The sequence below is a fragment of the Benincasa hispida genome, chromosome 11 (assembly GCF_027475165.1).
Source record: "Benincasa hispida cultivar pf3 chromosome 11, pf3_genome.v1.1, whole genome shotgun sequence".
In the NCBI taxonomy this organism is placed as follows: domain Eukaryota; kingdom Viridiplantae; phylum Streptophyta; class Magnoliopsida; order Cucurbitales; family Cucurbitaceae; genus Benincasa; species Benincasa hispida.
This window is the reverse complement of record NC_143488.1, coordinates 86,172,815-86,193,432: the sequence shown is the minus strand read 5'-3', so window position 1 is coordinate 86,193,432 and position 20,618 is coordinate 86,172,815. Positions and strand designations below refer to the sequence as shown.

At 36.1% G+C, this 20,618-nt stretch overlaps 2 protein-coding genes across 2 annotated transcripts; both read right to left on the bottom strand.

Moving 5' to 3' along the window:
* Positions 1–6,134: 6,134 nt before the first annotated feature.
* On the bottom strand, positions 6,135–6,482 carry LOC150032985 (uncharacterized). Its single transcript, XM_090307094.1, has one exon. The coding sequence runs from the start codon at positions 6,480–6,482 to the stop codon at positions 6,135–6,137; it is 348 nt and encodes a 115-aa protein (XP_090163220.1).
* Positions 6,483–6,825: 343 nt separating this feature from the next.
* Positions 6,826–7,287, bottom strand: LOC150032984 (uncharacterized). The gene has a single exon (XM_090307093.1). The coding sequence runs from the start codon at positions 7,285–7,287 to the stop codon at positions 6,826–6,828; it is 462 nt and encodes a 153-aa protein (XP_090163219.1).
* Positions 7,288–20,618: the final 13,331 nt, after the last annotated feature.

Sequence of the window (20,618 nt, the reverse complement as noted above, 5' to 3'; positions counted from 1 at the left end):
AGAGATTAAGAAGATGAATACAATTGATGATAAGAGATTGAAACAAGTACAGAAAAGTGCCAATGTCTTGACACAAATCTGGACGGTGGATTTTCTTGCCGGCAATGGAGTGAATGGAAGGAAGAGCGTCCCTCTCAGGCTTGCTCGTCCGGTGGAGTGACCTTGGTACAGAACTTCACGATGGGGATAGAAAGGATTTGCCCTGAGACTCACCTCTCGGCCTTGTCTCTTAAATCTTCCTGGATCTTCTCCGATTAGCACTCAGACCAGTTTCTCTCTCAACATACAAATATCAAAATATGTCCGTATCAAGTATATTTTCTCCTAGAATTTCATAGGCTATTTATACACTCAGCTTTGACTCTCCGCAATGTGGACCTCACTTTATTGTTATGGCAATTCTAGAAATGGTGGAGTGAATATTCCTTCTGGTACGCGATCAATCTCATCAGAAATGCACAACGGTCAGCTGTACACGTGTCAGGATTCTCCGCAATTGCGTTGCTCTTTTGCATCTTCGATCGTTTGTCCGCATGCGGTGTTGTTTTTTATTACCGCATGCAGTTGAAGTTGCGTTGATCGCTAAGCTCTTGATCGATTGTCGCATGCGCCCTCATTGTGTTAATCGTCTATTTATTTCTGATTGATTGGCGCAATGTGATGTAGGTGCGTGGATCTTTTTCTCTTGAGCCATGAACGCATACGGTGACTTGATTTCATGCAAAACAGACTTGTAATATTCTTTTCTACCCTCGCAATGGTGTCAGTGGGTGTATTGACGATAATTTATAATTCTCGAATTTCTTAGCTAATTTCTCTACAATTGACGCAACTTTCCTTTCTTTTGGCCACAAAATCTAAATAAGGCGATATAAATACTTGTATTTCTATAAGTTATCAGCTATCATTGACAAACTTTCATCAATAGCAATCAACTTTGAAATATTGCTATTTTAAGCTATCAATAATAGAAAGATATCATTGGCTATTAGTGATAGTCCTCTAGTGGTTATCAAATTTGAAATATTGAGCTATTTGTTATATAAAACTATTAATGGTATCACTAATAGATTTTTATTAGTGACTTGACTTTGAAAGATTAACACTTAAAACTATCAGTAGCTATTATTGATAAACATCTATCATGACCATAATTAGTAGACTTCTATATATGATTATCAACTTTGAAAGGGGACTATCAACTTTTAAAAATTAACACATAAAGCTATAAGTGATAGAAGTTTATCAATTATGAGAAGTCTATGTGAGTATTATTGATATCTACTAAGTCATATCATCGATATCACTAATGTCATTGATATCTACCTAAGTTATATCATTAATATCACCTAAATTCTATCACTCATATCATTGATATCACTTATATCGCGGTTATTGATGACTTCTATCATTGATAATATGCTATCAGAGATAACTTGTCATTATTTTTCTTTTACCATCAAATAACATGTTATTGTTGATAGCTTCTATCACTAATAACATGCTATTAGTGGTAATTTCTAAGTATCTCACTTACACTTTTGTTCAAGATTCAACTCTATTAATTAAATTCACTAAGTTGGCTATCAATGACAGGCTTTTATAAGTGGCTATTAATTTTGAAAGAAAAATCTTCGAAGATTGAGCTATCAATGATAGAAAATATTAGTGGCTATCACTGATAGACTTTCATTAGTGACTACCAAATTTGAAAGATTAATACTCAAAGATATCAGTGGCTATTATTGAGAAATATTTATCATAATCATCAATGATAGACTTTTATTATTACTAGACTTCTATCGCTGATATCTACCTACGTTCGATATCATTGATACATGAATATGACTAATCCACCTAAGTTCTATCACCGATATCATAGATAATTGATACTACTAATATATAGATATTACTGATATCTACCTAAATTATATCATTGATTCACGTAGTTTGTTAGTGATAGGAACTCTATCACCGATAAACAATATATTAATAATATCACAGGTTATCAATGATAGAAGTTTATCACCGTTAAATTTCATTCTTTTACTTATAGTCCAAAAAAGGGTTTGCTTGTAATGTTTCCATCTCATTTTGTTTCTAAAGAAGATCTCAAATCTCATAATTTGAGAAAAATAGTTTCTTTGATCGAAATCTAGCTTTCTCAATTTTTTTTAACTGATTAATTTTTAATTAAAAAATAAAAGCAAGCAATAAAAAAGATTGAAGATAGAAAATCAAAATTAACAATGAAAGAAAAAAGAAGTAAAAAGGGAGAACACGACGATAAGGAAAAGAGAAGAAAGAAAGAAAGAAAGAAAGGAAAAGAAGAGGAATAGAGGAATGAGAAGAACAAATAGGAAAGGAAAATAGAAATTGTAGGGGAAAATTGTACGGATGACCCAATTTTAGGGTCCAAAATGTCAAATGACCAATTTTTAAAAAATAATGTCAATTGACCCTCTGCTTATGTCATCATGGGATAAGATTACAAACATTCCCCTCTAGTCTATAGCGCTCAAACTCAACGGTCGTCCCACTCCACTCAAAATTAGGGAAAAAAATTGTTGTACGTTCAAGTGTCGTTCATCTCGCTCTGCAAAACCATCACTGTCGTAATCGAAGTTCTCTACTGCCGTAATTGAAGTTCTCTACTAGGTTAGTGAATTTAATTTGTCTTCCATGTTGTGTTGCACCTGTTTAGGTTGGTCTCGTTTGATCGGTCGTCACGTTCATAACTGGTTTCGCGTCTGTCTTTTATTTTGGGTTTCGATGTGTTCTACATTGGTTAGGGACGAAGAAGATATAGTTAGATGATAAGTTAGTAGACGAGTTTTGCGAGAGCGAGATGGGATAGAGCGATTCGAGCTAAAGCGAGATGTGCTAGAGCGAGATGAGCGAAAGTGAGATGTGCTAGAGCGGGATGAGCGAAATCGAGATGTGCTAGAACAAGATGAGCAAAAGCGAGATGAGTGAGAGATAGCGAGAGCGAGATTAGCGAGAGATAGCAAGAGCTAGTGAGATTAGCGAGACTTTTACAGTATATTTTGTTAGTGATCTTTTAGTACGGACCTGTTAACTTAACTGATAAATTGAATGTTCATTGAACAATGCAGGAGTAATTTAAGATGTCAAAATCTTTGAAAATTCGTGAAGTTGATAGGTTTCCCAGGCAAGTAACTTGACTGGCCCATGTTGCCAATGCCAACAAGATTGTAAAGCAAAAACTCACCGAAAGGCAGTTAGAGATGTTCAAGAGAACAGTTTTTGGTCGCTTTCTAGACATTGAACTTGTATTCAACAGCCCTCTAATCCACCATATGTTATTGAGGGAAGTGAAGAACTCATGAATGGACTCAATCAGTTTCTTTTTAAGAGGAAAGGTCGTCACATTTTCGAAGGACGACTTTTTGTTGATCACTGGTTTGTGGCGGTCTCCTACGTGAGTTGGACGGAGTGAGGAGTCCTCACACGAACTTTTTACCAGGTACTTTGGTAGTTGGTTGGCCTTATACGCATTCCACTTGCATTTTCTTGAAGAAGAATACAAAGAATTGGTATTTGAAAATGATGATGATATAGTGAAAATTTCCCTAATATACTACACAGAAATTGCAATGATGGGTAAAAACAAGCAAAAGAATGTTGTGGATCGTACACTATTTGACGATGTTGAGGACATAAACTACTACAACTCTCTTGATTGGGGTACAATTATTTGGCAGAGGACACTCGACTCACTGAAGACCGCACTTAGAGACAAGGTTGGTCTATACAAGGAGAAGGTGAGGGGAAATAAAAATTATGTTGTGAAGTACTCGCTCCGTGGATTTCCCCAAGCATTCCAGGTAGATATTCCTTAACTTAACTTTATCTTTGGTTTAACATTAATATAGTTATAAATTTGAGTTGTTTGGATTTAAGTGTGGACGTACGAGATCCTTTCGTAAATAGCAGGAAACATTGCCACTAGAAAAAGCAAGGTAGCCATTCCTCGTATATTACGGTGGTCATGCTCCCACTTGGAGTCATTCAAAACACTCGAGAGACATTTTTTAGTATGAAAATGTAAGTGTAATCTATGTAGCCATAGTATGTTTATTCGGTAGTTAAATGTACACTAACCATCTTACTGGGTTCCTTAATGCAGACAAAAGTCAAAGAGGGTCTTGTCATGTCCAAAGCTGAGAAGGAGTTTTGGGATGCTCTAATTGATAGACGGGCCATAAGACAAGTGACGGTGGTCCAAGGAGCTCTAGTAGTCCAAATAGTGACGGTGGTTCAGATAATAATGGTTCAGAAGGTGGGGAAGGTGAACAGCAGGGTAATTCAGAAGGTGGAGCGAGGGATGAAGAATCTGATGGGGACCAAAACATCCACCAACCTACTTACACTCCCAGTGAGGATATGTTTCATAATGTGTTGGTGGTTGGTGACGTACGTCTTGAGTTCGAGGAGGAGTGTTTTGTCCCGGAGGATTCAGGCCACAGCGAGGGAGGCAATGTTGATCCCGATGTATATGCCTACCTACGAAGCATTGACAGCTCAATATCGAGCTTGGATTCTCATGTATCGAACCTAGAGACAGACGTGAGAGACATGAAAGCAAAATTATCAACTATTTTGTCTCTATTACAGTTTATGAAAGGTTCCACGATGCTGACGAGGTCTCCCACTCCATAGACAGGCCATGATGCCATTATGTCCCCCATCCTGACTGTACGTAGGTCACCTACCCCACATCCACCTCCACCTAGGTCACCTATACCACCTTCACCTAAGTCACCTACCCCACCTCTACCTAAGTCACCGATCCCACCTCCACCTTCATCTGTACAACTCGATATCATGACCTCCTCTAACATCCTACATCTCGATTCACAGGTATGATCATTATGTGATTCGAAAATTTCTTTCTTCATATTTGTTATTCAACATGTTCAGCATTTTGTTATATTTCTGTAGGTTATGGTTGAGAGTAGAAAAACAACACGTAAGAGGAAGGCCGTTGATAAGTACACACCTCCCATTGAACCAAAAAAGAAAATAACAAAAGAGAAGGAAGTTAAGGTTCAACTTCCTATGGATCATCCAAATATTAAGTGTTCTGAATACAAAAGATTCATTCATGAATAGCGAACAAGTTAAATTAAACTTAGATAAGTGAGACATCTGAAAGGATTCATTAATTACACTTATAAAAGGGATTCATTAAGCCAACAAGTTAAATTAAATTATAAGTAATCAGAATTTAATTTAAGTTTAGTTTAAGTTTAAATTAATCAAACTTTAAAAGGGATTAAATTATTTTAAATTAAACTTATAAAAGGGATTAAATTTTTAGTGTAGAACGACCATGAATATAGAAGAAGACTCATTCATGAATAGCCAACAAGTTAAATTGAACTTAGATAAGCAAGACATCTGAAGGGATTCTTTAATTACACTTATAAAAGGGATTCATTGCCAACAAGTTAAATTAAAAGCGAGATGAGCAAGAGGGAGATGTGCTAGAGCGAGATGAGTGAGAGCGAGATGTGCTAGAGCGAGATGAGCGAGAGCGAGAAGTTTCCAGAATGGTTCACGAATAGCCAAACTCTAGTAATCAAACTTAAGTGAGATATCTGAAGAGATTCATGAATAGACAAACTCTAGTAATCAAACTCATAAACGAGACATTAGAAGTTTCCAGAATGACAAGTGGAACATAAAAAATTACAGTTTTGAGGATTAAAGTGGCACATAGAATGTTACATTTACATAGACAAATGGCGTTTAGACAAGTAGCACATAGACAACTACAATCGACCGACATTTGAATCATTTGTATTAGAATTAACAGGTCACCCGGTCATAAGTGGTTCACTGCAGTTTTGCCGATTATGACCGTAGTTCCTACATCTACCACATTTTATTTGTCTGCGTTGTTCTCCTCTTGATGGTATTCTTTGTACTCTTTTCCGTCCGACCTGTACCACTCTTCTAGAAGGTGCAATATGCTTTTCCACATATCTCGGAGGTGTCTTCCATTCAGATATGTGACCGAGTGGACTTACAGGCTGTGCATAAGCAGCCATGAGAGAGTTAACGCTATAGAATAGACTGCACAAACCATGGATGGGGATGTTTCGTTTTCACACAGCCACAATCGCATGCGAACATTGGATACCGAGTGAGTCAAATTCCTTGCATGTGCATTCCTTCGTATGGAGGTTCACAATACTGTCCAATTGATTGTCCCGCACATGGATCGTATAACAATCGATCGGCTCAACTCGATATCGTCTGCCTTTGTCACACTCAGTTGTTAATCGATTTTCACTGTAGTCCGAGTGTGACGTCATTCGAGATGCCCAATAATTTCTCCGTTCATAAAACCATGACTGGATGAGGCCTCGAACGTGTTCTAACAAGTACATTATGGGTAACTGTCGATATTCTTTGGTCAATGAATTGAAACACTCGGCACTATTGGACGTCATGTTATCGTATCTTCGTTCTGTTTGGTAAATACGCGCCCCCTTTCAAGATCAATATCCTCCAAATATCTCGATACTGCACCATTTCAAAGAGTACATAGTTGGTCCTAGTGTGCTTGGAACTCTGACATGTGAAATTCCCTAGCTGCATCCTTGAACATCCTAACAATCGTGTTGTCCTTAAAGTTCGAAAGAATATTATTTTCTAGGTGGTAAGTGCACAATCCATGAAATGTTGTAGGAAAAACTGCACGAATGGCATTGCCAATAGATACCGCTCGATCGGACACAAACACCAAGTTAAGGGGTTTTCCAATGGAACACTTCAAGTTCGACATAAACCACTTCAAGCTCGATCAGTTTCATTGTCCACTATGGCATATGCTAGTGGGTAAACTTGGTTGTTGCCATCCATGGAGATGCCGACCAACATGGTCCCTTTGTATTTTCCTTTCAAATACGATCTGTAAACAATTACCACCGGTCGACAACTTGAAAAACCTTTAATACAAGGTTCTAATGCCATAAACATGTACTTGAAATGGACATCATTTTCAAGTTCGATTTCAAACCTTGTACCTCGATTCTCCATCTTTAACACTTCACCATATGCATGTAGAACAGCGTAAGACGCTTCTGAAGTACCCCCGGTGAAAGCATAAGCGATTTTCCTTGGACGCCATGCCTTATCGTAACTTGTGTTTACACCATAGTCTCTCCTCATATCCTCGACAATGTGACGAGGTTTATAAACACGTCCTATTCCTATACACTTGTCTTTGATTAGTTCACCAACTACCGCAGCCATTGCTTGTCTATGGTCATGATTTAAAATTCCAATAGAACATTTGTGCGACCGTATATACTTCGTGATCTTAAATATGTCACACCCTGGAACTTTAACCGCACGAAGGCCCCACTTACAATTATCCTCTATACATTTAACAGTGAACAAAGACTTAGTTGACTTCCTTATCTTATATTCAAAATTATTATTTATGCACAGAATAGACAATCTTATTTTTAAATCACTCTCACTCAAATCACAGAAGAGGTGCTAGGCATAATCAATTCCCCTCTACGACATGAAGACATGGAATTCAATCCTCCTGATCTCTCAGTAACAGCCACTACAGATCTATGCACCTCTGAAGGACCACAGTCCATAGAATTTAATCCTTCTGATCTCTTATTGTCTACCATGAAAGGATCACGCTCTTCTGAAGGACTACAATCCATAAAATTCAAGCCTGTTGATCTCTCATTACTAGGCACAGGTCTGTTACATTGAGTTTCTCTTTCCAAGTCCACTGCACGAATGTTGTCATTGTCTATTGATAATGTTGATGATCGAGTGTTCATAGACAATGGGATATCACCATCTTCTCGATTAAGCTCATATGATGCCTCGTATTGTCTGTCTAGACCTATACGATCATCACTTATATTCACATTTTCGTCGTGGTATGATTTTAGTGTTACATATATCTAAATTGTAGAAAGATCATCCCGACAAAGAACGAAGTCAACATTACCATCATTTCATATGGAGTGTGGAAGGGCTTCAAAGTCATGCTTATATTTAACTCTCCTAACAACATCAAACTCTAAGCAACTTACATTTGCAATCCTGTAAACATGAGCTTTAAGTTCTTCATACTTCAAGCTAATAGGCACAACAATTCCTGTTAGCTCGCCTCCAACATACAACTTTTGGTTCTCATCCCAATGACCTCCGTATCGAATTAGTACACACATTCGTGTCATCCTACAAAGCAAGAGAATATTTTTTATTAAGCAGATAATAATACACATGGTTCTCTCTCGCTGTCACTCTCACGCTTCTCGCTCTCGCGCCTCTCTCTCTTTTGTTTCTCGCTCTCGCGTTTCTTGCTCTCCTGCATCTCACTCTCGTGCTTCTCGCTATCGTTCAAGCTCCCACTCTCTCACTGTCGCTCTCTCCACCTTTCTCTTTGTCCCTCTTTCTCACACTCTTTTCGTTATGCTATTTTATAATGTCTATACATACCTGTTTTGAGACCGCGTTTCTACAAACACCAATGAGACCAAGTTCAAGAAAAGTCTGTTCCGTTATGAAAAACCTATTTTGAAAACTCCATTTGGTTCCAAAAAACTCCGCTCTGGAAAACCACGTTCAATAAAATGAAAGTTTAAATGAAGTTTAGATTTTAAAGAATACACCATTTTGCGGTGTGTTAACGATTTTAAGTTGTAGACAGATTTCGTGAAAATTTTCAAATCAATCGTACAGTGATAAACAATCACATCATGATGGAAGATTAACAGACAGCGAGAGCGAGATTAGTGAAGCGAGTGCGAGAAGGTTATCAGGGGCAATTTTGGGAAAATTTTACGGATGATCCAATTTTATGGTCCAAAATGTCAAATGACCCATTTTTAAAAAATAATGTCAATTGACCTTCTGCTTACGTCATCACGGGATGAGATTACAAATATTATGGGGAAAATTGTACGGATGACCCAATTTTAGGGTCCAAAATGTCAAATGACCAATTTTTAAAAAATAATGTCAATTGACCCTCTGCTTATGTCATCATGGGATAAGATTACAAAAATTCCCCTCTAGTCTATAGCGCTCAAACTCAACGGTCGTCCCACTCCACTCAAAATTAGGGAAAAAAAATTGTTGTACGTGCAAGTGTCGTTCATCTCACTCTGCAAAACCATCACTGTCGTAATCAAAGTTCTCTACTACCATAATCGAAGTTCTCTACTGGGTTAGTGAATTTAATTTTTGTCTTCCATGTTGTGTTGCGTCTGTTTAGGTTGGTCTCGTTTGAGCGATCGTCACGTTCATAACTGGTTTCGCATCTGTCTTTTATTTTGGGTTTCGATGTGTTCTACATTGGTTGAGGACGAAGAAGATATAGTTAGATGACAAATTAGTGGACGAGTTTTGCGAGAGCGAGATGGGATAGAGCGATTCGAGCTAAAGTGAGATGTGTTAGAGCCAGACGAGCGAAAACGAGATGTGCTATAGCGAGATGAGCAAAAGCGAGATGTGCTAGAGCGAGATTAGCAAGAGATAGCGAGATCTAGCGAGATTAGCGAGACTTTTATAGTATATTTTGTTAGTGATTTTTTAGGATAGACCTGTTAACTGATAAATTGAATGTTTATTGAACAATGCAGAAGTAATTTAAGATGTCAAAATCTTTGAAAATTCGTGAAGTTAATAGGTTTCCCGGGCAAGTAACTTGCCTGGCCCATGTTGCCAATACCAACAAGATTGTAAAGCAGAAGCTCACCGAAAGGCAGTTAAAGATGTTCAAGAGAACAATTTTTGGTCGCTTTCTAGACATTGAACTTGTATTCAACAGCCTTCTAATCCACTATATGTTATAGAGGGAAATGAAGAACTCAGGAATGGACTCAATCATTCGAAAATGTGACGACCTTTCCTCTGACAAAGAAAATTATTGAGTCCATTCCTGAGTTCTTCATTTCCCTCAATAACATATAGTGGATTAGAAGGCTGTTTTATACAAGTTCAATGTCTAGAAAGTGACCAAAAATTGTTCTCTTGAATATCTCTAACTGCCTTTCGGTGAGCTTCTGCTTTACAATCTTGTTGGCATTGGCAACATGGGCCAGGCAAGTTACTTGCCTGGAAAACCTATCAACTTCACGAATTTTCAAAGATTTTGACATCTTAAATTACTCATGCATTGTTCAATGAACATTCAATTTATTAGTTAACAGGTCTGTACTAAAAAATCACTAACAAAATATACTATAAAAGTCTCGCTATTCTCGTTAATCTCGCTAGATCTCGCTAGATCTCGCTAATCTCGCTCTTGCTATCTCTCGCTCATCTCGCTTTCGCTCATCTCGCTCTAGCACATCTCGCTTTCGCTCGTCTGGCTCTAACACATCTCGCTTTAGCTTGAATCGCTCTATCCCATCTTGCTCTCGCAAAACTCGTCCACTAACTTGTCATTTAACTATATCTTCTTCGTTCTCAACCAATACAGAACACATCGAAACCCAAAATAAAAGATAGAAGCGAAACCAGTTATGAACGTGACGACCGATCAAACGAGACCAACCTAAACAGACGCAAAAAAACATGGAAGATAAAAATTAAATTCACTAACCCAGTAGAGAACTTCGATTATGGCAGTAGTGAACTTCGATTACGACAGTGATAGTTTTGCAGAGCGAGATGAACGACACTTACACGTACAACAATTTGTTGAATGAAATTTGAGCGGAGTGGGACGACCATCAAGTTTAAGCGCTAGACTAGAGGAGCATTTTTGTAATCTCATCCCATGATGATGTAAGCAGAGGGTTAATTGACATTATTTTTTAAAAATTGGTCATTTGACATTTTGGACCCTAAAATTGGGTCATCCGTAAAATTTTCCCCATAATATTTGTAATCTCATCCCGTGATGATGTAAGCAGAGGGTCAATTGACATTATTTTTTAAAAATGAGTCATTTGACATTTTGGACCCTAAAATTGGGTCATTCGTACAATTTTCCTAAATTGTAGCCTAATTTGAGGTACTCGACTAAAATTTAGCTAAATAAAACTGAATAGACTTTTTTTTTCTTTTTTATGAAAGAAAAAAAAATCTAGCCTAATTTGAGTTAATGGACCAGAATACAGCCAAATACACCTTTCATGACCAAGTTAAATTACCACAAATTACCGCAAAGGAGAACTAGTTCTTTAGCGAAAGTTTGAAACAATTCACAAATTTAGGTTCCGTTTGGTATTGTTTGATTTTTTTGTTTTATTTTCAACTCTAAAATTTTCCTTAGTTAGGTACGTTTTACCAATGAATTAAAATCCAAGCCAAAATTTGAAAACTACACAAAAAGAAATAATTTTTAAAAATTTGTTTTTGTTTTTAGAATTTGGCTAAGAATTCAACTATTGTGTTTGATAAAGATGCAAACCATTATAAGAAATAGGAGAAAATAGGCTTAATTTTCAAAAGTCAAAAATAAAAAACGAAATGGTTACTAAATGGGGCCTACGTGATCGATAAATTACTTGGTTCTAGGCTTGCAACTAAATCTATGAATTGTAAAATTGAAGGGGGTGGAGGTTCTCATATGTTAGGAGCTCTCAAAGACATGGAATTACGTTGTCACTCAAATTTCATTCAACCAATTCTACAACATTTCGGTAATAATTTTATTTTCACTTTTCTATTTTAAAATTTATACTTGTTTTTTTATTTTATTTTTATTTTCACATTACTTGAAGAACCATTTGAATTCTTAGTCAAAATGTTAAAATAAAAACAAAATTTTGAGAACTTTTTTTTAGTTTTCAAATTTTTACTTAATATTTTATAACAATAATGAAAGGTAAATAACAAAACAAGAAAACTTATAAATAAAAGTAGTTTTTATAAGTTTATTTTTAAAAATTAAAAATTAAACGATTATCAAGGAAAGCCTAACAAATTAAAGAGAGATAAAACCTAGTTTATAATTTTAAGGTAATGTTTAAAGGTGAGAAAGGGCGTGCGCTTAAGCCCTTTCAACTAGACGCATAGGCATCAACTCCAAGTTGGGCTCACTTGATGCACTAGGTGGTTCTCGCCATCCTTAGGAAAACAAGATGAATGACTTACATATATATTGGAATTATTATAGATTCAATCTATTTCCATAAATATTCAAACTTATTTTTATATTTTTGTATAAAATTTAATGGATTTTTCAGATTAACATACCCTTGAGTATGGTGGGCGATTAGAGAGAGAATGTGCCATTGGAAAATTTTTTCCATATTTACAAAGAACTCTTAATGTTGGAGAGAGAACAAAAGGAGAGAGAAAATACATTAATTTTTTTTATTTTATTCATTTACTTAATTGAAGAGAGAAAATGCATTTAATAAAATTTTATTTTCTATTTATATTAGTTTTACGTACCAATAATAGACAGATTCATGGTTATTTTAAATATACCTTAGAACATTTCTTGTATCTAAAAATATTCTAACCAATATATGAAATATATCACAGTATATAAATTAGGGATTGACTCAATCTTTGGCATATATCATAGTATAAACCAATGTATGAAATATATCACGGCATATAAATCACATATTGACTTATTGTTCGACATAAATCACAGTATATATCATAAATTTCATGTACATCACAATATATATATCATAAAATATTGTATTATATGTTTGCAAACATTTTAATCAATGTATCCAAACCCAATATATGAAATATAAATGTACTCAAATAGATGGTTGTACTAATCGAAAGTCTCGATACTCAATGTTCAATACAAATCCCGATATACATCATAAATTCCATTAATGTCAAAGTATATATCATTCATTCAAAGTGGTCGGATATAAACAAAAAAATATACCATAATATATAAATCCCAGATGGACTCAATTTTCAACATAATTCATAGTATATATATCATATATCACAGTATATGTTATACTTGGGATATATGTGTCTGTGTGCGTCTGGGTGTGAGTGTGTATGTGTGTGTGTGTGTGTGTGTGTGTGTATGTGTGTGTGTATGTATGTTGGGTTAAGAGAAATAAAATAGGCTCCCCATCTCCATCTCTGTCGTCGTTTGATTGTCCGCTGTCCATACTCATCTATCGTCGTTTGATCGTCCGCTGCGTTCCATCATCGTCCAAGCTGCATCGCCATTTTTTGTCAAGTCGAGTCAGTTATCATCCGCCATCAAACCAAGTTACACACTATCTGAGGTCATCGAGCTAAATCCACCGTGTGTGCATCGTCGTCCAAGTTGAATGGCCTTTTGCCGTCAAGCCATGTCACCTTCTACCGTCAAGCCGAGTCGTCTTTTACTGTCAAACTGAGTTGCTCATCATTCATCGTCCAACCAAGTCACTCACTATTTCACTCTGAGTTTTCCATTCTTCGTTTGAGTAATACTCTGCGTCTGTCATTCTTCGTCTGCTGTTCGTCGTCTAGTGTGGTTGCCGGTGAGCTGCTCGCCAGTTTGGTCATTATTGGCTGTTGTAAAGATGGAAAGGACGAGGGAGGGATAGAGAGAATGAGGGAGGGAGAGAGAATAAGGGTTTTGAAAAAGAAATTGATTAATATAAAAAGTACACGTGAATCAAGAAAACTTTTGAGTTTTAGTTTTGGAAAAATGTGTAATTGATTATAGGTTAAGGTAAAAAAGGTAATTGGACTCTAATTTTTGTGTAATCAAGAAGTCATTTGGGCAATTTTGAAAATAATAGAAAAGTTGGATAAAAGTGAAATATAGGACCTTTGTTAGGGCTTTTGTGTTGTTATCCTAAAGGGATGAAAACCCTAAGGCACAGAGGAAGCCAAAACACAGAACCATTTCGTTTTTTCAAAATTACATTCAAAAAACAAAAGAATTTTGCATCGAAATAAAACGTAATATCGATTAAGCATGCAATTCCGAAACAGACTAATTATATAGGGGAAGAAACCCTACCTTGCAAACCTTTTGACAATTCTATAGAATTTCTCTGTTGAATTGGGATTGGGTACCACCACTTGGAAATCTCCTTATTCTTGCAGGAAATTGAGGCTATGGAGAATTTTGGGATTCTCTTTTGGGATTTGGGAATATCACAAAACGATTTTTCTTTCTTTTCTCAGGAAGAAGAAAACACACACAGATAGCTTTAGAGCCCCCTCCTATCTCTGCAAAAACAAAACCCTTTTGTTGGAGAGAGAGGGATGGTGAGAGAGAGAGTGAAAACGTGGGATTGATCCCAAGTTTTCTCGTAACTTCCCTAAAATGGGGAGTTAATTTGTTTAAATTAAATTAAATTAAATTAAATTTTTAAATCATATTTAATTAAATGATCATTTAAATCACATTTAAATGATTTCCTCTCACATAACCTATAGTTTTAATGTGCATCTAATGTACATTAATTTTAACTTATAGTTTTGATTTAATAAATTTAATTATATTTATAATTAATTTTTTTAAATTAAATTAAATTAAATTAAATTTTTAAATCATATTTAATTAAATGATCATTTAAATCACATTTAAATGATTTCCTCTCTCATAACCTATAGTTTTAATGTGCATCTAATGTACATTAATTTTAACCTATAGTTTTGATTTAATAAATTTAATTAAATTTATAATTAATTTTTTTAAATTAAATTAAATTAAATTAAATTTTTAAATCATATTTAATTAAATGAGCATTTAAATCACATTTAAATGATTTCCTCTCACATAACCTATAGTTTTAATGTGCATCTAATGTACATTAATTTTAACCTATAGTTTTGATTTAATCAATTTAATTAAATTCATAATTAAATTAAATTATATTATATAATTAATTAATTAATTCTTCAATTAATTAATCATCCAATTAAATATCACATATTTAATTTAATTTCTCATTTGAATCATATTCAAAAACATTTATCTCATTTAACTTATAGTTTTAATGCGCATCCAATGCACATTATTTTTAACCTATAGTTTTCAATATGAATCTCATTCATATTAAATTAATATTTTAACTCCTTTCAAATATTTCGTTCTCTCATTTATTAATTTTGAATCATATCTAAAATTAATAATAAAGTCTAAAATTAAACTCTATATTAAAATGTATCAACATACATTAAAAAATTTTCAATTCTGAATTTGAACATTTCAAATTCAATTTAATAACAAATTTCCTCAATACCCTTTCAAGCTAGAAAGGGGATTTAATGGACCTGCAGATCAGAAGCTCCAACGATGTGAGATTAATTGGCTAAACTCATTAACCAAATTAATCAATATTCGTTAACTGTGGGTACACTCCACTAAAGACCCACAACTATACTCTTCTCACTACAGATATGTTTCTATGTCCATGGATATAGACCAATAATAGCAAGTTAGTCCTTCACGAGTGTTCGTAACACCAGTTAGGTAAAATTACTATTTTACCCCTGGGTTACCTCTACATCCTTAAGTTCAGTAATCCTCTAATGAACAACCTGTTTATGGTCCAACCATTAAACAAAAACCCCTCTCAAGTCAGTGAGAATGTAAGGCCCTTTGTTCAAGTCCTGAAGATACCACTTAAGGGAACACTCATCTATTTACCCTGAAGTCAGGAATGAATGAATCTATCTTGTATGATAATGTTCCCAACTACCTACTCAGTCTTATCCCCAAAATGGTAGAAATATTGAGTCAGTAAACTGGCCACTCTCACCCATACAAATCAAAGGACAATCTCTCGTGAACAGAAGTTCATAATATAATTAGGATTAAGACTAAGTTGTCTATGTCATCCTATTGAAATAGAAACCTAACTAGTCAACAGAGTTATATCTAGTGGTTACTATTTTGCGATCTAGTCTTGTGCAAATTCATTGCACAGGATACCTCCACTCGCGTGTCTCCTACACGAACACGTTGGATCATTGCGTTTGTATCAAATACAAAATGAGTCGTATCCATAGTGTTACCAAGATAAGGTACCCAACCTTATCCCTATACGATAGACCCTTTAGGTTGTATCTTGAACATTGATCCCTATATGTCTCTACATACAGTTTAAGACTCATAAGACAATCTAGATTGTTAGTTTATTGGATTTTAGGGTTAATAAGACAAAATTAAACAAAACATCAATAATATTTATTGATAAAAATATTAAAAACTATTTATTAATGGCGATCGTTTAATCACATTCTCTATCTACGAGTTTTAGGGCATAAAACCCAACAATCCCTACATTATATGCATGCATTTTGAAAAATAGAAACATGCCTATTTTTATTGAAAAATCATAATTTGTAAAAGACTAACACACCTCCAACACACAAAAAATGCTATAATTAAATTATTAATTTATGGGATAATTCATGAAAGTTAAATAGCCATTTGTTGGCAATTCAGATTCTGTTTTATGTTTTCGAGTTTACTAGGTTCAACAAATATGTATTTAGTGGGCAATCTGAATTTTGCTTCATAAAATAGTTTTTAGATTATGTTATTCAAACAGTAAAGGTCTAAAAACAACATTTTTATGTTTTCATTATACGTAGGAAACTAGAAAATTGATGGTGTTCATTCGTATTAAAAAATTTCAATTAAAATTAAGGATGGCCTTACTTAGGGCAGCCCAACAAGTCAAAGAAGTATAGCATTAGAAGCAAGACACTGCAAATTAGATGCTTACATGGGCATCACTCACCTAAAGTTTAATGTTCATCTCTATGTTTAGAAGTTCTTTTAAATCAAGTTCAAAGGTTTCATCGATGTTCCACCTTCATGCTCAAATATAGAGGTATTGTAAATGCCATCTTTATGTTGAATTTTAATCCGGAAGGCGAAGGTTAAGACCAATGCGGAAGGTAGAAAATCAAGTCTGATGCAACTGGCGGAAAGGCAAGTTTGGTGTGACTTTACTCATCAAGTCTGGTCTGCCTGGCTCTGCCTCATATACGAGATCACATCCGATCCGTCTGGTTCTGCCTCATAAACGAGATCAAGTCTAGTCTTCCTGGCTCTGCCTCATTTGCAAGATCAAGTCCGGTCTACCCGGTTCTACCTCATATGTGAGATCAACTCCGGTCTTCTTGGCTCTACCTCATATGCAAAATCAAGTCTAGTCTACTTATCTCCGCCTCATATACAAGATCAAGTTTTTTCTTCTTGGCTCAGCCTCATATGTAAGATCAAGTTTGATCTGCCTAATATTGCCTCATATGCGAGATCAAGTCCAGTCTTCTTGGCTCTATCTCATTTGCGAGATCAAGTCCGATTTGCTTGGTTTCGCCTCATATGTGAGATCACGCTTGGTCTGCCTGACTCTACTTTAGATGTGAGTCAAGTCGGTCTCGGAAAAGACCACATACGTCGAAGGTTTTTGGTTGGCTCCACCTCATTTGCAGGATCAAGTTTGGTCTGCATAGCTTTGCTTCATCTGCAAGATCAAGTTTGGTTTACCTAGTTCTACCTCATCTGCGAGATCAAGTCTGGAATGCATGTCTCCGCTTCATCTGTAAGATCAAGTCCAGTCTGCATGTCTCTACCTCATGTACAAGATCAAGTCTAGTCTTCCTAGCTCGACCTTATCTGCAAGATCAAGTCCGATCTACCTAGTTTTACCTTATATGCGAGGTCATGCCTAGTCTGCTTGGGTCTGCCTCATATGCGAGATCAAGTCTGGTCTTCATGGCTTTGCCTCATCTACGAGATCGTTTTGTCTTCCTGGTTCCGTCTCATATATGAAATCAAGTTTGGTCTTCCTAGCTGTACCTCATTTGCCGATCAAATCTGGTCTGCTGATGCATTATTTTAACAATGGAATTATGGATGATATACGTTGAAGGATTGCATTTTGAACTCAAGTTTCCCCCGCGGAATTCAAGTATAAATTCTTCTGAGTTTCCTGGTAAGTCCACGGTCAAACACAGGGACTTGTGAAAACAGTTGTGTTGGTAATGTTTATAAAAACTTTTTGGTAACCAAGTAAATAAATAAAGTGTGGGTGTGTTGTTGCGTTGATGAAAAAGAAGTAAATAAAGGTGGCGAATTTGAGAAAGATAGTTGCGTTGATAGATGTAATGAGTATGCGATGAACGGGTCGAGAAGATCTTTAGCAAGCGTTACTCGGGAATGCGTCAAACTTTGCGATCATGTTACAACCATGCACAACAAGTCATTTCCCAACGTAAATGCGATGTTCCTAAGTCTATGACACATGTGTTGAATCCAAAATGTCCATAGAGCTTATCCGTAAGTCTATACTCTTGTCCTATGCGTTGATGCAAAATGCATGAAAGCAAGGTGACCGCATACAATCACATCTTATTGCTCAGATGCATGCGATGCATTTATACGTTCTAATCTGGTTCTTCTAAACCTAGATTCTGACCTGACCTTCCCAAGTCTAGATCCTGTCTTTAGACTACCCTCTCGAGTATCTCTAATAGACGAATGAAGCATACATAAACAAGATAATCGCAAAGATAAAGATTCCCTCGTTAAGCTAACTAACTATTTCTTGACCTATTCAACTAATTTAGCTACTCACACATAAATAACAGAGAGTGAATAGATATAGAGAAAGATATTCCATTCTTATAACTGAGTTAAGTACAAAATGACAATGGAAAGTAAAGGTAGAGAGCCTGATAGCAATTCCTTGCTGACCGAGGCTTTTTACACTTAATCTTTATTCTAATCTACAAATGTTCCTGCTTCCGTAGGCGTCGGCCCTCTCTCTATCTTGGAGCTTCCGATGCTTTCCCAAACTTACCGGAACGATCTACCGGCACACCTTCTTCCTCGCGTCCGTCTTAAAATGAAAGAAAACTAGGCGTAAACTTGTAAAGTGATGAAGTAATCGACTACATAACCCCTTCTCTGAAGAATGCACTTGGTATTTATATAGTTTCCATGGTGAAAGAAGGCTTCTCTCTCCCCGTTGTACAGATGGGATAACTTTAATTCCTGACTGATGCACCGAATAATTGTCATCGATAAAGTTGAATACACTTCAACCTAGCCATTTGTTTGTGGATGGTATGTGGTGGTTACCTTGTGGAGGATATTGTATTTGCACAGCAACTCCTTTATATTATGATTGACAAAGTGTGATCCTTCATCACTTATGATGGCACGGGGAGTGCCAAAACGAGTGAAAATATTTTTCTTGAGGAACTGGGAGCCTACCGCCGCATCACTTGTGGCGCATGTAATTGCCTCTACCCACTTGGAAACGTAATCGACGACCAATAAGATATAATGCTTGCCATGCAAAGGAGGGAATGGTCCCATGAAATCAATCCCCTAGACGTCAAATAATTCCAGCTCTAAGATAATGTTCATTGGCATTACGTTCTTCCATGAAATGTTGCCGGTGCGTTGACATCGATGACATTTCATTGCGTAGTCAGCAACATCCTTAAATAATGAAAGGCCAAAGAATCCACTTTGCAAAACTTTAGCTGCAATGCATTGCCCTCCAAAGTGCCCTCCATATGGCAAATTGTGGCACTGTGATAATATGCGTTGTTGAGCAGCATTTGGTATGCATAATCAAATGATTTGGTCTGCATCTCTTCTATACAGATTCGGCTCATCCCAACAATAGTGTTTGCATTCCTGCTTGAGCTTCCTCTGTTGATGGTAGATGTAATCTTCAGGGAATTGTTCACAAACCAAATAATTAACGATGTCCGCATACCAGGAAAATTCTTCTATGTGGAACAGCTGCTCGTCCGGGAACACAGTACTTACCTCAGATTCATTAAGGTTAACCTCAGGATTTTCCAATCTAGACAAGTGATCCGCAACTTGATTCTCTGTCCCCTTCCGATCAATTATTTCAATATCAAATTCTAGAAGGAGGAGAACCCATCTGATCAATCTCGACTTTACGTCTTTTTTGTCATTAAATATTTGATTGTCGAGTGATTAGTGTGAATGAGTACATTTGTTCCCAACAGATATGCCCTGAATTTCTCCAATACAAAAGTCATAGCCAGGAGTTCTTTTTAAGTGGTGGTATAATTTATTTGAGTAGGGTTTAGAGTTTTACTCGCATATGCGATGGGGTGCAAAATGGTTTTCTTCTTTTGCGCTAATGCAGCCCCCATCGCGTACCCGCTTGCATCGTACATGATTTCAAATGGCATTGTCCAATCCGGCGCAATTAGTACGGGCGCAGTAATCAGCGCATCTTTTAATACTCTGAATACGTTGAGGCAATTGTTGTCAAACTCAAATTTCCTATCCGCCTCTAACAATGCAGTTAGTGGTCGTGCTATTTTAGAAAAGTCCTTAACAATCGTCTATAGAATCCAGCATGCCCCAAGAAGCTTTACACAGCCTTCACGCTAGTTGGAGGTGGGAGTTTTTCAATTGCTTCAATCTTTGCTTGTCCACCTCCAACCCTTCTCGGGAGACTTTGTGTCCCAACACTATACCCTCTTTCACCATGAAGTGACATTTTTTCCAGTTGAGCACCAAGTTCGTCTCTTCACATCTTTTCAGAATTTTCTCTAAATTGGCCAGGCAGACTTCGTAAGTGTTCCCATAAATGGAGAAGTCATCCATAAATATTCCTCGAGAAAATTTGAAAAGATCGCCATCATGCACC

What these genes read in the sequence shown, in the direction of transcription:
- LOC150032985 (XM_090307094.1), bottom strand. Translation starts at nt 6,482, where the DNA reads ATGACGTCCAATAGTGCCGAGTGTTTCAATTCATTGACCAAAGAATAT.
- LOC150032984 (XM_090307093.1), bottom strand. Translation starts at nt 7,287, where the DNA reads ATGGCTGCGGTAGTTGGTGAACTAATCAAAGACAAGTGTATAGGAATA.